General features: G+C 45.1%; 1 protein-coding gene across 3 annotated transcripts in view; it reads left to right on the top strand.

Annotated features, from left to right (window-relative positions):
• LOC137435341 (uncharacterized) overlaps positions 1-13,278 on the top strand; it is a 103,782-nt gene that overhangs the window by 42,015 nt on the left and 48,489 nt on the right. The window contains exons 4-5 of one of the 3 annotated variants that reach the window (XM_068129034.2): positions 10,448-10,647; positions 10,938-11,143. In XM_068129034.2, coding sequence (XP_067985135.2) covers positions 10,448-10,647; positions 10,938-11,143 — 406 coding nt within the window. Of the gene's footprint in view, positions 1-10,447; positions 10,719-10,937; positions 11,144-11,593; positions 11,623-13,278 lie in introns of those variants that run through there. The other 2 variants (XM_068129035.2, XM_078784420.1) reach the window with 2 other exon arrangements.

The raw sequence follows: 13,278 nt of genomic DNA, 5'->3' as shown, positions 1-13,278 counted from the left end.
GGTCAGATCACCAGAGGTAGGACGGACAGGGGGATTTTTTTTCTTATTCCCTAAGCTCCATAGCACAAGGGCCACCCTCCGTATGGCCACACGTCACACTTAATCCGAACACACGGAGCTGACTTAAGTTACAGGGTTTTGCTTCTTCATGACATACGGAGCATGGTAATCTATACACTTCTACTTGGACTAAGGTAATTGCCTACCCCCCACAAATGTAACAATATTCTCGAATTTTTTATAAATTTCTACATGTTGTCCATAATTCACTTTAATCAATCTAATTCGGCATTCAAATTCTGAGAAAATATTTTCCAACAAAGCTGTAGGAGTAGCGCAGCCAGGTGAAGAGGAATGTGTTGGTAAATTTGGTTGGGGAACAAGGAATAGAGAGGGTCAAGAGCTGGTGGTGAGGAATGGGATTGTCATAGTTGGTTCATTCTTTTAAAAGTGGGAAAGCCACAAGATTACCCACAGGAGTGTGTACAGCATTAACGCAATTGGATTTGTTGGTGGTAAGGAAGTCGGTGTGGAGGGTTAGGGATTGCAAGGTGTGAGCAATTTAGCGAAGAAGCGGAAGGATTGGAGGAAGTACGGTAAGGCATTTAGGAAAACTGCAGAAGAGTTGTGTGGATGGACATCAGGAAATGGTGCATCGTTGAGGGATGTAAACCAGGTATGGGGGCAGGGGAAGTAGGAAAGGAAGTAGGTTTGGAAAAGGATTGAGAAGATAGGGGGAGGCAACCAGATGCGGGGTTGTTGCACCTGAATGGGCAGAACAAGAAATCAGCAAGGAGAGATGTGGATAAGACAAGGAATGATGTAGAAGATGTGTACAACAAGTTGGAAGAGGATGAGAAGAGGAAGATATATAAATTGGCTTGTGACAGGAATGAAGATAGCGAGGACATGAAGGGGTTGGATGGTGATTAAGGATGGTGGCGAGAGGCTAATGACGGAGAGGGGTTCAGTATTGAAGATGTGGGTAGGATATTTCAAAGAGCTGTTGAACCGAGAAGGAAGCAATGACGAGCTGGAGCTACCAAATTATGTGGAATGGAAAGTGGAGTTGGTGGAGATTTCAGAAGAGGAAGTGTGGACGTCATTGAAGAGGATGAAAATGGGAAGGGCGCTAGGCAGTGATGTGGCGTGTGTCGAGATAATTGCAGCGGGAGATGTCGGTGTCAGACGAAGAGGCTGTTGAATGTATGTATGAGAGAGGGTTTGATTCCCGAAGATTGGAGGACAGAGTTTATTGTGCTTCCATGAAAGGACTTCCATGAAAAACGTACCCGTTCGCAAACAAACGGGTACGTTCACGTATAGAAACATCGATCGTGGGTCCGTGGCGAATCTGCATACGGCGATCCACGAAGTTCACGTTCAGAAAGTAGAAACCATCACTGCATGTCGTCATTCACTTGAACTCGATATCTCTCTTTCCATTCCAAACAACATAACTCCAATCACAAATTAATCACAAAATATACTTTTAACAACATTGTTAATGTTTCCTTTCATTGTATAAACTACCAAGTCAACAGTTGAAAGGATTTTGAGCCGATAGGTGTTACGGCCTCGGCAAGATCGATGGAGCCAGCGATCTGTTGGCTTATACACCGCCCAAATAGCTATGTGGAATTCTCTCATGTAGAGATTAAACCCACATCGTTTGAACTTTGGCCGAGGTCATTATTTACTTTTAATGATGTTTATATACGAATCAAAAAGAAGATAATTGGTTTTGGGTCGTCCTTTCCGCATATCTCGTGGGATTGTGAGTTGGAGAGACGGCCGTGATGGCGGAGAGGGGGTTGGCATTCTCTCAAGCAGGGATTCAACCCATGTCCTTATAAAAGGTCTTTGTCCGAGGTCACCGAGTCCGATCGGTGCAGCTGTGCAGCACCCGGGAAAATAACGTTCTGCGGGAGTCCAAACCTGAAAATGCTGGAGGTCAAAGCTGAAATTGGAAAAACAATATACCCTATTTTACTCCAGGAGATCCCAGGATTACCCACCCAAAATATTGTTGCGATCGGTTCAGCCGTTTTTGTGGTACCTTCAAACAGACAGACAGATGGACGGACATTTGGTGAATTATAGTAAGATGGTTCAATTACGGAGGGGTGGAGGACAGGTAATTGTGCCGATATGGAAGGGGAAGGGGAATGTTCAAGATCTGGGGAAATACAGGGGAATTATGCTCCTTAGTCATGTCATGAAGGTGCTGGAGAGGGTTCTGGATTGGAGGATAAGGAAGAGTGTGGAGAAGTAGATCGGTGAAGAGCAGCAGGTGTTCAGAAAGTGTATGCAAAGCTGGTGCTGGTGAAGTAAAAAGTAAAACATCATAAAAATAAAACGTTGGCAGAGATGTATGTACCGGGTGGATACGGTCAAATCTCCCATCCGAATGGTCACCAATTTGGTGACGGGCAGTCCTTGAGACTGTATGTAATCCACTGGGAAAGTCCAGAAGACCTCTACTTTGGTTTTCTAACGCACGGTGATTCCATCGAGTCTGCCGACTGTGATGCATTTGTCAGTTCAAAATAGTTAGGTCCAAAACTTCAATTCCGTGACCATTTTCTGGCTAGTAAGGTTTGACGATTGATTTGATTTCTATTGACATTTTATAACAAAAATAGCCTCTATGTCCCTCCCAAAAATCCCGGCATTTTTCGCCAGAGGCCCGAATCCAAGATGACCGCCGGCACTATCTTGAAAAATTAAGTTTTGAACCAGAACACCTAGAATCACGTACAAAGACACTTTTTTGGGTAATTTGACCACGAGGATTCCGAATCTGACATTAGTTTGACGTTATGACACTATTTTGACCCAGAAATCCAAGATGGCCACCATCCAGTAGAGCGAAAATGCAACTTTTAAATGGGAGAACATATGATCATGAATTAACACATTATTTTGGCTAAATCTATACTGGCCACGGAATTGAGGTCCTGATTAGTGAATTGCTATTTTCTTGTTTTTTTATTTGTCTGTGTGTGTAATGTCATATACTTATTTCTGTCTTTCCAGGGAGTATACGAGCGAATGAGATGGCACTGAGAGCCACTGATGTCGTTACCTCCGTTGAGAGTTGGGAAAATCTCAAGAAAAAAGCCCTGTTATGGAGCGGTCTTGACAAGTTCGGAGACGTTTATGCAACAGTCAATTGGGATAATGGTCCCGGCAGACAATGTGTCCATAAATCATGTAGGCTGACCTTATGGAATGCTAATAAACTGGAGCAGGCCCAGACAAGACAGAAAAAACGAGAAGTCAAGGAATGCCAATCTCAGTCTTCGTCCATGTCTGAGGCTTTCCCCCCGGCTGCTTCTCCACCTGCCAAGCGGCTGCGATCAAGTGTAGAAGGGCTGATACATGAAAAAACAAAATGTGTCTGGTGCTGTAAACTGGAGTCGGCATCGCACCCAGAATCAAAGCTGTCCCTGATTTCGTATGATAATGCATGGGCAACGTTCAAGAGTCACACGGTGGCCCTCGAAGATCAGAGCATGCGAGACAGAATCAACTGTGTGATCGATTATGCAGCTGATGACCCATATGCGATTGAGATCAGATATCACAACAAATGCTGGTTGAAATATGTGCGTAGTTACCAGAAAATGAGTGAAGATGACAAACTCCCACGCATGCACAATGTCAATCTCCGTGAGGCTCAGACTATCTTCTTTGACCACATCAGAACAGTTATCTTTGAGGAACGTGAGCTAAGGTCACTACAGAGCCTCCTCAAAGACTACAGCTCTATCATATCTCGGTATGGCTTCTCAACATCCAGCATCAAGTCATCCTTTATCAAAGATATCCTGACCCGGGAGTTTGAGGGCAAGATCGGCTTCCACTCCCGCCCTCAGAGAAACCAGAGCGACCTAGTCTATGACACGTCTGGGGGTGGTTCATATGTTGAAGCAGCACTCTCCGCCATCGGTGTTGGCAGTGAACAACTGGTGCACAATGTGGCTAAGCGGCTCAAGGATGATGTCAAGTCAATCAAACCCATCCCATGGCCGCCAAGAGTCGAGGAGCTAGAAGAGGAGGAAGAGCTCTCGCCTCTCATGGTGCAGCTGCTATCTGCTTTGCAGGGGAAGAAGGAGGTAGATCTGTCTCCCAGCACACTCTCTCTCACCTCTCTCATCACGCAGTACATTACAAAGCGACCCACTACTACCGCCATCAATGCCACCGTCACCCTTCATGGAATGACTCGCAGCAAGGAGCTTATTGACTCTTACTACAAGCTGGGCATGGGGATCAGCTACCCGAACGTGCTTCTCCTACGTGACCTCTGGACCATGCATGACCTCGAGCGATGTTTGATCTGTCCTGATGAGATCGCTGAGGGAGAACCAAGCATTAGTATCATTGACAATGATGACTTTACCAACGACACGTTGACAGGAGGGGGTACTGCACACCGCTGTAACTGGATGTTTCTGCAGCGTCTAGAACGTCTTGTACCGGATTATGAGGCTAACATCCAGGATGAGCAAACACGAATCACAGACGCAAAGACTGTGTCACAGGCACTAACTGAGAAGGCATCTGAGATGCAGGTAGTTAAGCCGTATAGGACGATAAAACGTGGGGAGCCTCCCATCCGGCCAAAGCCCACTATGTTCTCATCAAGTACAAAGCATCAGTGCAAGCGGAGCATTTTTCATGCCCTTGCTCGTGTGGACGTGGATGGTGACCGCCCTGATGCAGCTGAGCAGGCTATCCCTTCATACAATGGGTTTTATGCTGGTTTAAATGCGGAGCAAGGGAAGAGCAAGGCTTATTTTCATATGTCCTACAGTCAACCGCCCAACAAGTCAGTTGTGAATGACATCATGGACAAGCTTTCTATCATCATTGCCACCAAGCACATGCCTTTCACCTTCTTAGTGGGAGATCATCCCGTGTACGTCCTCATTACCCTGCTCAAGGCCGAGAACCTAAAGAAATACCATGACATTGTGCCCTTTCTAGGTCCCTTCCATACACAGTGTGTGATGATGAGTGCTATATACAAGCGCTACAACGGGAGTGAGTTAGGAGATGTACTCGTGGCAGCAGGAGTTATTGCCGAGGGCTCCGTTGATCGTGCGCTGAAAGGCAAGCATTACAAAAGGGGGCTGCGTTGCTTGAGGCTTATGTATGAGGCGCTCATGAGTCAGCTGGTGCAGGAGAGGCTCGTGCCCTGCCTGGCTGATGAGACGAGGGAGAACCTCGAGTTTCTGAGAGATACTAGTCTTTCCCAAGAATCCCGTGCTGCTGCTCATGCAGCACTGGAGGAGGATGCTGACCTGGACAGCCTTATCACTAACTTATTCATCCATGTGGAGGCCAGTGACATGGCAGACTACTGGAGGGACTTCCTGTCCATGACAGATGCACTAATGCAGAATGTCCACGCAGTCCAAATCTGTAACTGGGACCAGCTGAAGAGAGTGAGGAAGATGAGAGCCAGGAGGGGAATGAGGAGCGAGATGATGATGTACAAAGGCGGGGAGATTCATTGGAATCTGATGATTCAGATTCTAGTGAAGCAGAATGCTCTGATTCGGACTAATCATCTATCTATAATTCCAGTAATCTCTGTGTGTATGCGACCGCTGTTTCTCGACAACTACCAGTCCGATATACTTGAAACTTGCCAGGTATATTGCTGGGGACCCGAGGATGTGCCTTTTCAAGGTTTCATATTAATCGGACAAGTAGTTACCGAGCTATGTCCAAAAAACGATTCGACCAATCAGAGAGCAGCGAGCTACCGAGCTATGGCGATTTAGCCGTTCGCCGTTCGCTTTGGCTTTGCGAATGGACCAAACCATTTCATGTAAATAGAGGGGGGGGGTTCTACCGTACTCGCAAGCCGTTCGCTTTGGCTTTGCGAATGGACCAAACCATTTCATGTAAATAGAGGGGGGGGATATAATTTTAGATATATATATAGTACGGGCATGCCCTAGTATAATTAAAGGTCATATTGATTAATTACTTCATTTGAAAATTGTTCAAGTCACAGCTATTAAAAATAGCTTATTTTGAAGTGTAATGAGTTTACTTGTCATGCAATCATCAATTACTTTACTGCAAGATATCCTTATGGAGGTAGTTTCTTTAACATGTTTAAGTACAAAAGTTGCATTTTCGCTCTACTGGATGGTGGCCATCTTGGATTTCTGGGTCAAAATAATGTCATAACGTCAAACTAATGTCAGATTCGGAATCCTCGTGGTCAAATTACCCAAAAAAGTGTCTTTGTACGTGATTCTAGGTGTTCTGGTTCAAAACTTAATTTTCCAAGATAGTGCCGGCGGTCATCTTGGATTCTGGCCTCTGGCGAAAAATGCCGGGATTTTTGGGAGGGACATAGAGGCTATTTTTGTTATAAAATGTCAATAGAAATCAAATCAATCGTCAAACCTTACTAGCCAGAAAATGGTCACGGAATTGAAGTTTTGGACCTAACTAAAAGGTTGGCGGCCGAACGAAGACTGATGAACCACCGTGTTTGTATGCTCCGAACGAGGGGTGTTGGTGGCAGTTTCCAACGGCCGTAGATTTACTCACTCCTCCGCGGTTATTTTTCCAAATTCCGGACCAACACTTCAATGGTAAAAACAGGGTTTATTAAAGATGGGGAAGGGAGAACAGAAGCAACACAACAAATGATTCTGTACGGACTATAACCACTGCACCCATGAATACTTCCGTCAGTCAAATAGAAGACAGCAAGAGGAGGCCAAGACCAAAATAAACCTGTGCACATGCTAAGCTCACGCATGGTAGTTGTGATTATGACGGGAGTGGTGGGCTCAGTTTGGACGAGACCCGCCACGTCCTGATCTGGACTCCTGCTGGGGCCTCATGTTGGGTCACGCCAGTGCAGCTCGGACACTTTGCTTTGGATTTGTGTGAAACCACCTACTCGCTCCACCATTCACTTGTTTTACTCACTGGCACACAGTTATATGGAACAACTCAACTTGCACACCGACTCCACAGACCCTGCACGGCGTTTATGGTCCCTTGCAACCATGCCCAGCCCAGCACACTCTGGCTGCGCGCCGGCCTTCTCGAGGCTTTGAACCCTCGGGGACGTTCCCACATATCTGATATGGTCGCTGAAGTGCCCTGCCCCCTTCCCCTTCCTTTGTGATCTTCTCGTCTCCTTCAGGTGGGGGGTGGTTCGCTGTGAGCACACAATACCTGCTTACCTTTCCAAAAGAACACATTTAGATCACAAATGGGAAGCGTTTTAGAGGCTTGAGGCACGGAAATGGTGGGGGCTTACACAATACATAATGGTGGGAGGATGTTTGATATCTGCTAACACGCTCTTCAACATGTAACCTATCATTCAACACAGAAACCAAACTTATGATATAAGTTAATGAATTATCTCTTGTAATCTTACTCTCATTAACTCCTATGGTCATCCTTGCATCAATATTCATTGTGCTTGTACATCAGTAGTTTTCTGTGTTTGCGGTTCTTCCTTGCTTCAAGCACTTGAACTTTTTCGGGCTACCTCTGCCTTTTTTTTTCTTCTTTTTTTTTGTATACATAATCGAGGCTTGTTAAAGACCTAACATTTATCACACAAGCAGATCAAACAGACAAACAAACAAAGTATATAAAAAGGGGAGCGGAAGACAAGATGGGTAGAGAAGGGGAAGCACATAAACACAACATTTGAGAGCAGGGACATCGGGAATGTGTGGGAGGGAGAGGGCTTGGGGGGAGGCGGCGTGGGAAGGGGGGGGGGGTGGGAGAAGTATAAACACAAGGACACCAAGGACTTCCAGGAAATAAGTTGGTATTTCAAAAAAGTGGATTTGGGGTGAAATTAGCGGGGGTAGAAAAGATCAAGGTTTTGGATGGGGGAAGATAAGAGATGGTGGTGAATAGCTGTTTTAAAGACCCAGAGGGAGGAGTGGGATTGAAGAGAGTGAGGGAGTTTGTTCCAGAGGTGGGAGAAAAGAGGAATGAAGGAGTGAAGGTGAGCAGAGAGTCTTGATTTTGGCAGTTTAACCATAAGAGGGTTGTAGGCAGATCTTGTGTGACAAGATAGGAATATTTGGGGGACAGAGCCCAGAGAGAGCTGGAGGAGCAAGGCCGGAGAGGAGTCGGTAGAAGACAGAAAGACCACCAACCTGCCTGCGGTGAGTAAGTGAAAGGCCCTCGGAGGTAGCTTCATCACGGGAGATTCCAATGATTCTGAGCGCTTTGGTTTCAACAGTGTGAAGACGATCTAGGTGTGAGGCAGGAGCACCAGCCCAGAGGGGAGAGCAGTATTCCATTGAGCTGCGGATGAAAGCCTTGTATGTGGTGAGGAGCTCAGGTGTGCCAAGGAAGGACTTCGCACGACGGAGGATGCCCAGTCGGCGACTGGCTTTGGAGGTCAGATTTGAAATGTGGTTTTCCCAGGAAAGATCATGGCAGATAGTGAGACCCAAAAGCTTGAGTGACAGAACTTCATGGAGAGGATTATTCAGAAAGTGGATGGGAGGGTTGTCCAGTCGGTCTTTTCGGAGAGGCATCGTAAGAGTGTGAGATTTGTCAGGATTGAAAGACATGTTCCACTTGTTTGCCCAGTCTGTGATTTTGTCCAGATCTGCAGAGAGTGAGGAGGCTGCAGACTGCTGATCTGAGGGATGAGGAATGGAGCGGCAGAGAGTGGAGTCATCAGCAAAGAGATAGAGAGGATTTTCAAGAGAGTCAGAGAGATCATTGATGAAGACCAGAAAAAGCACAGGGCCCAGAACACTGCCTTGGGGAACTCCAGCCTGAACAGGAAGAGGAGATGAGAGAAACCCATTGAGGGCCACACGTTGACTACGACTAGAGAGGAAGTCCGCCAGCCATGCGTGGAGATTTCCATGGATACCAAAGGAGGAGAGTTTGGTGAGCAGAGCGGGGTGCCAGACCGTATAGAAGGCACGTGATATGTCGAGGGAGACAGCTCTATCCATTGTTGAGAAAGCAGAAGCAGCATGTCCAGAGTAGAGTGACCTGGTCTGAAATCAAATCGATGATCATAGATCAAGCCATTGGAGAAGAGGAAAGATTTCATATTCGAAGCAATGATGGATTCCATGACTTTGCTGATAATTGGGAGAAGGCTGATTGGTCTGTAGTTGCTAGGATCTGTTTTTGCACCTTTTTTGTGTAAAGCGGTGATGTTGGCTGATTTCCAAGCAGATGGCAGATGACCTTGAGCGAAAGAGAGGGTGAAGAGAACAGAGAGAGGGAGTGAAAGAGTGGAAGAACAGGATATTAGGACCCGTGGGCTGATGCCGTCAGGTCCAGTTGCAGAATCAGAGTCGAGGTTTGACAGAAACTTTTCCACCTTGCCTTGGTTCAAGAATCGTGGAATGCCAAATTCAACAAGACAGATGTGCAATCCAATGACTTGAAACTATTGTGATGCTTAACGGTGTGAAATGGGAAAGCACCCTTTGTTGCAGTAACAGCATCCTCTGATTTGCTGCCTGGTTTTACAAAATAATCTGTCAATTTTGTTCATGAGGATGAGCTCTCTCCTCAAACTGATTCTTATGCTTGTCCGAATCCACATGAGATTATAAATCAATTGCACCTTTATTTGCTGCAGAGACAAACGTACGAGCTCTACATACCAAGCACTCGGCTTCCCATTCTTCTCGGCCACTTCAAAAACACGGCAATTTTGTCTTTAGCTCTGCAGCGAATTTACAGTTTCGTTTTGGCATTGTGAAGAAGAAATTCAAAGGAAGATCAAACAAATGTACAAGGTATAACGGTACGGACTCGAACACACCGAATGAGCACGCCACTGGACTCTCACTGCGAGGTTGGACAGGAAGAGGGAGTAGACGCACGAGCCGATGTTTTCAAACACGTCCATTATGCCATGACGGAGTAGTTCAGGCTTGTACCAAGCTGCCCTGGTGCAAACATTACATAACTGCATTTTATCACCCTATGTACAAAAATATTTTAACCGTTTAAATAAGGTAAAAAAAAAAAAAAAAGGTATCCCAAATCTTAAATGGTAAAGCCCCAGACATTTTTAGATATTTAAAAAACTTGGCCGGATGGAGATTTAACGACCGAAAAGGAGGGCATGTCTGGGGGGGTTCGGGGTGGGGGGACGGACATATGGTAACCCTAGTTTAAGCCTGTGTAGTGCTGTTGCTGAATATCGCAGAATCAAACGAGCAGTCCTGCAGAGAGTTGAAGGAGCTGTTGTTGAAAAATTTGGTCTGATTGTATTGTTTTTCGAAAGCTGAATGGAAGTTTTGAACTTTAGGTTTCCTTTGCTCTTTCAACTTTGTATGAAGTTCCACCTTTTATGTCACCATGTGTTGAAAAAGGGCAATTGTGCTATTGGAAAAAAAAGGAAAAAAAGTGTGCTATTCAGTGCAACCCTAATCTTGTCCCTTGTATGCAGTTCCTCTGCGAGTGCCAGTTTGATGACAACATTCGTTTCAAAAGCGTAGTGAATGAGGAGGAGGCAGATGACATGCGGTTGCAGCCACTGGGTCGCGATGCTTGTGGTTTTATGTACTGGCTGCAGCGTGACCGTGATCTCAATCTGCGTCTGTATGCTGAGGAGCAAGATGATTATACAACCTGGCGCCTCGTCTCAAGGTGCTGGCTTTTCTGGCCCCTCTGCCTGAGAAGCCCAAGTTAAAAGTTCCAGACTTGCAATTCTTTGTTTTGTGAGTTGCATCTCTTCGCACTGTTGGTGGCAATTCCTTTTTTTTTTTGCTTAATCTCCCTCCTGTATTTTAAATTTTTATTTTGCCAGCAAATGGTAGGTCATTGCCATTGGAGCTCTGCTCTATTTTGTCGAGGTTGATTGTAAGTTTAAACATCGGTCGTATGGAGCAATTGTTTCATGTGTGGCCTGTTATCATTGCTGCATGCATCTTCTCCAGGAGCCGAGACCAGCTTGCTGAGCTTCTCCAGCTGCTCCGAGCTCAACTTGAGGTTTGTGAGCTTTCGAAAGAAGCTGGAGGTTCTGGGGGAAATGAGGTCATAGACGAAGGAGAGGGAGCTCAATCGAGGCAAGTGGACTCTCGGTGCAGCAGCCCTGCACATCCTCACGGAGATGCATCTTCGGGAGGAGATGACAGTGCAATGGGTAATGACAGTCTTCTCTTTCATGTTATTCGTAACGTCTTTGCTCTGGAATATATTTTAGAATATTGTGATTTCGTTCCGATTTTTTTTTTTTTTAAAGATTTAAGAAAACACTATTTTTACCTCCGCCACCTGTCTTTGTCTGTCTGTCTGTCTGTTTGTTTGTTTGTCTCTGAACAAGATATCTCCAAAAGTTGTAGACGGATTTGGATTAATTTTGGTGGAGATGTTGGGTGTGTGACAAGGATAAAATAATTAGATTTTGGTCTGGATCTGAGATATCTCTGGATCTGAGAATTTAAGTGATTCTTCACCATTGAGAGATAGGGCCAAAAACTATAATATAGCACAATATCTGAAAAGGTTGTGGAGAAGCTATGACAAAACTATGTAGAGGAGTTGGGTTGGTGATGAGAATGAGCCAATTCGATTTTGGTTCAGGTCCAGATCCATCTTCGGGAGGAGATGACAGTGCAATGGGTAATGACAGTCTTCTCTTTCATGTTATTCGTAACGTCTTTGCTCTGGAATCCAGATCTGGCCTATTGGTAAAATACCAAACATAGACTTTTCAGCCTGACGGAGGTATGCGCTCTATACCGAGTGTCGTAGTTTTGCATGAGGTCTTTTAACTTTTTGAGTTATTTGTATTCCTTATTGATGAAAACTTGATGATACAATTGATATTGTACTATTAGATAACTCTTGAAAATATAGCCTGGTGTTGCCTTAGCAGTTATGGCGCAGGCTTTGGATCCTAGGATCCTGAGTTTGAATCCCGGTCGATCGCTGAATTAATGCCGGGGGAGGGGGGAGTGTTGACTCAGCCTGTCATCCTTATGAGGTCGGCAAATTTGAGTACCAGCGTGCTGGGATGAATCGTCCCGGTGTGTACCCAGATTTAGAATAGGTACACCATATCCCTGCGCATCGTAAGAGGCGACTAAGGGTTTTCGTCAGGAAGGGCATCCGGCAATAAAAACATTGCCTCAAACAGGGAACCATGATTAACATGGGGCCCGCAAGGCTAGCGGGGGAAAATGGCCTTAAAACCATCATTCATTCATTCATTCATTCAGATGATTCTTGAAAAGCTGTACAGTCAATAATGTTTGTGGTTCAAGAATTATCAAAAAGTTTCAAATTCTCTGTCCACCTCCCCATCCCACTTTTCCCCCTTATTCTCTTTGAATTATGATCGGTGTGTTCTGATCTTCCTCCGAATCATTAAATCTCGTTGTTCTTCTCCACATTGTTGTTCCCTTTTCTCACATCTATGGAATGTGTTCCCTGTGATTTTGGTGAAGTTCCAGTCCTGTCCAATCTTCTTCTTTCCAGTTATTCAAGATTGCTCACCACCTGATGGTTAAACTCTGATGGTTAAACTGCCGAAATCTCGGCTCTCTGCTCACCTTCACTCTTTCATTCCTCTTTTCTCCCGCCTCTGGAACAAACTCCCTCACTCCCTTCAATCCCACTCCTCCCTCCAGGTCTTTAAAACAGCTGTTCACCACCATCTCTTATCTTCCCCCATCCAAAACCTTGATCTTTTCTACCCCCGCTAATTCACCCCAGATCCACCTTGTTTGAAATTCCAACTTCTTTCCTGGAAGTCCTGGCAGTGTCCATATGTTTTATACCTCTCCCACCGCCCCCTTCCCATGCCCCCCCCCCCCCCCCAAAGCCCTCGCCCTCTCTCAGATCTCTCGATGTCTCCATGTCTCTCGGTCCCTGCTCTCAAATGTTGTGTTTGTGTCCTTCCCCCTCTCTCCCCATCTTGTCTTCTACCACTCCCGATGTTATATGTTTTATGTGTCGGTTTGTCTTTCTGTGTGATTAATGTTCGCTCTTTCACGAGCCTCGATCTTGTATACAAAAAAAACAAAAAACCCAATTGCAGTCTCCACACCTTCCTGATACATTTTCTCACTCAACCTGTCTCCTATATTTACAAGCAAACGTTTCTGTTATTTACATAAATGTATTTATTTCTTTTTTAATTATTTATTTGTTATTTTGTGTATTTATATAAATTTCTTTATTATATAACTGATTTAAAATTTCTTTATTTGTATTTGTATAAATTTCTTTATATAATTTATATTGTAGAAATATCCCGAAGTATGACATCCCGGT

This window comes from Myxine glutinosa, chromosome 9, assembly GCF_964187855.1.
Source record: "Myxine glutinosa chromosome 9, kmMyxGlut1.1, whole genome shotgun sequence".
Taxonomy (NCBI): Eukaryota; Metazoa; Chordata; class Myxini; order Myxiniformes; family Myxinidae; genus Myxine; species Myxine glutinosa.
Note: the sequence above shows the minus strand (reverse complement) of the source record. Positions and strands in the feature narration are given on the sequence as shown.